Source organism: Hypomesus nipponensis, chromosome 4, assembly GCF_054491055.1.
Source record: "Hypomesus nipponensis isolate SF chromosome 4, ASM5449105v1, whole genome shotgun sequence".
Taxonomy (NCBI): Eukaryota; Metazoa; Chordata; class Actinopteri; order Osmeriformes; family Osmeridae; genus Hypomesus; species Hypomesus nipponensis.
This window is the reverse complement of record NC_140364.1, coordinates 9,937,820-9,940,691: the sequence shown is the minus strand read 5'-3', so window position 1 is coordinate 9,940,691 and position 2,872 is coordinate 9,937,820. Positions and strand designations below refer to the sequence as shown.

Genomic DNA, 2,872 nt, shown 5'->3' with positions numbered 1-2,872 from the left:
AGGTTTTCAGCAGGGAGGACCAACACTGCTCATGTAAGGTCACCGGTCACCAAGGCTAGCTCCAACACCAGCTTTATCTTCACCCTATCACAGCGCTGTGCAGGGGTTGACACAGATGAAATGTGTCATTGTCATCCATGTGTTAGTGACGCTCCCCTGCCCAGCCTGAAAGCTTTGACAGATCTCTGTTTTGATCAATCTTGACTCAGTGATTAATCAAGGGTCCTTATATTCATCTATCAAGTCAGCTTGCCAACTCCCTCTGGTTCTTCCCAGAGTCTCTGTGCTGTCAAAGGCATAATGCGTCTAACAGAATCAAAGATTCAGCTGTTGCTGTCAAACATTACATCTCAAATGTCTACCCCCCCCCAGGTCTGGGTGCCTCCTCTTTTCTCCCCAGCCCACGAGCCCCCCAACCTGGACCCAGAATGACCCATCGTCGCCCAAAAGGTCAGAGGCTGAAAGGGAGGAACGTGGACTGGGACCATGACATCACAAGTGGGGTGGAGCAGGTCGGGACCTCCCCCCGCCCCCCTACTCCCAGCAGCCCTGGTGGGGGCCAATGGGAGGACCCCAGGACGGTGATGGAGGACCAGGAGGAGCGTGAGGCGGGGAATGGCGCTGGCTCCGACCCGGGTGGGGGCTGCAGCTCAGGGCGGTGCGGAGGGGCGGCTGGGGGCTCAGAGCAGGGGAGACGTGTGGAGCGAGGCGGGGCTATCCCTTCAGGATCTCAGCCACAGCCCAGCCATGCACGGCCTCCGAGAGGAAGGCTGGCCAAACACAGGACTGGCAAACAGGGCAAGCATGCACAGGTAGGAATGTGGAGAGAGGGGAGGGGGTTGGAAAAAACACAACAAGTAAGTAGAGGTGGCGTAAAAGGAGGATGGTGACAGTAATGGTGGTGACGAGGATGAAAGTGAAGATGAAGATGATAAAGAGGATAATGATTGTGTTCACCCCACCCCACCACGCCCTCCCCCAGGCCTCTGACCTCAGAACGTTCCCCCTGGACAACAACCCTCCGGGCGTGTCGGGCACCCAGTCGGAGAGCGCCATCAGCGGGCAGGAGATCACTGGCGGAGAGTCCCTCTTCTACGGTGCCAACGTGGGAACTGAGAACCGCAACGTGGAGTTCAAGAGAGGAGGAGGTGAGAGGAGAAGCGTGGGGGGGAGCACCCAGGCAACACAACGGGGATCACACCACAAAACACGACAAATGACAAACGCAAACCAACGAAACAAACCCCCCCCGTTCTCCAGGGGAGTACCTGCGCTCCTCGTTCCGTGGCCACCTCCGCCGCTACGCCTGCGCCTTCCTCAACAGCGGCGGCGGCAGCCTGCTGGCGGGCGTGGACGATGACGGCGTGGTCCGGGGGCTCCACTGCGACCACCGCCAGGAGGACCGGGCCCGCCTCCTGGCGGACTCCATCCTCAAGGGCTTCCACCCTCCGCTGCTGCCCCACAACTACAGCCTGGACTTCCTGCCTGTGGTGCGAGCCGGCCTGGAGGGCCGTGACCTCAAGGTGCTGCGACTGAGCCTGCGGCCCCCGCCGGGCCCTGCCCTGATGGGGCTGTACCAGACAGACCTGGGGGAGGTGTTCCTCCGGAGAGATGGCAGCGTGGAGGGCCCGCTGTCAGCCAGTGCCATCCAGGAGTGGGCCAGACAGGTAGGACTGACCGAGGACAGTTCTGCCTACTGTATACAATCTCTCCTAACCCAGACCCCCATGGTGCACAAGCTTCACTAACCCAATCCCTATTGTGTATAAGCTTTGCTTACTAAGCCTAATCCTTCTGTGGACAACCTTTACCAAACCTAACCCTTACAGTTTTTTTTCTTTAACTAAACCTGACCAACTTGAAAGGGAAAAAATACATTCTTCAATTTCATTCGGTCATATGACAATAAACTCACGAACCAACCCGCTTGTCCAATACAGGACATAGTACTTGAACGCTTCCTGAATCTAAACCTACTGAGGATTTGAGACACTTGTGAAGCTTATCTTACTTCTCGATGCTTTGTGAGGTGTAGCTGGTCAACGTTCAGCAGGTCACTGTAGTGAAGTTCAGTGGACTGTTTCTCCAGTTCTCTAACAGCCTCTTCTGAGTGTCTCTTCTGTTCCAGAGGTGGAGTGTGGAGGTAAGTCATCTGCAGCACCATGTGGAGGTGTTGCTGGCAGAGCAGAGGCTGCTGCTGCTGGAGACACGACAACAGAGGCAGATCATAGCAGACCTGCACAGCTCTCAAACACAGGCACAGGCCCAGCCATGGCCACCCGTCATTCCAGACCTCCGGAGAGATGGATCGGGGAAGGCAAGATCCTCGAACCAGGTGGTCTCCAGCATTTGCAGGTTGATGTGATTGGTCAGTTCAGCCAATTGTCCAAACATGTCCCTGTCTCCAGAGCCTGCACGTTGTTGTGATTAGTTGGTTTAACCTACCAATCATTTGACTCTGGGATCCTCACTGTAGTAAAGTAGAGACATAAAAGACATCTTTTTGGCCCTTTTTTATCATCCTCTCTTGGGTCAACACACCCATTTTGTGTGGGTGTCATCAAGTTTGAATTAGAAATAATCACATTTCAAACAACTTCCCTGTGTAAGTGAAGCATTGCACTACTTTGGAAATGTCATTGCAGTGTAGCAGTACAGACAGCAGGTGGCAGTAGGGATCTACTGTTTCACCTTTCTTTCCCTCCTTCCTGCACAGTTAGACTGACTGAACGCAATGCCCACTCAATGGTGATTAAGGGTTCCAAGGATGAGTCACAAGGAGGGGGTGGGAGGAGGGGGAGAATGGAGAGAATGGAGAGATGAGTTGAAGGGGGGCGGAGAAAGAGAAAGAGTGAGAGGGTGAAAAGGAGAC

The 2,872-nt window shown here is 54.8% G+C and overlaps 1 protein-coding gene across 1 annotated transcript; it reads left to right on the top strand.

Moving 5' to 3' along the window:
- The first annotated feature begins 584 nt into the window (after positions 1 to 584).
- Positions 585 to 2,411, top strand: LOC146295438 (schlafen-like protein 1). Its single transcript, XM_084695991.1, has 4 exons — positions 585 to 812; positions 983 to 1,148; positions 1,261 to 1,667; positions 2,129 to 2,411. The coding sequence occupies exons 1-4, from the start codon at positions 585 to 587 to the stop codon at positions 2,363 to 2,365; spliced, it is 1,038 nt and encodes a 345-aa protein (XP_084552117.1). The 3' UTR covers positions 2,366 to 2,411.
- Positions 2,412 to 2,872: the final 461 nt, after the last annotated feature.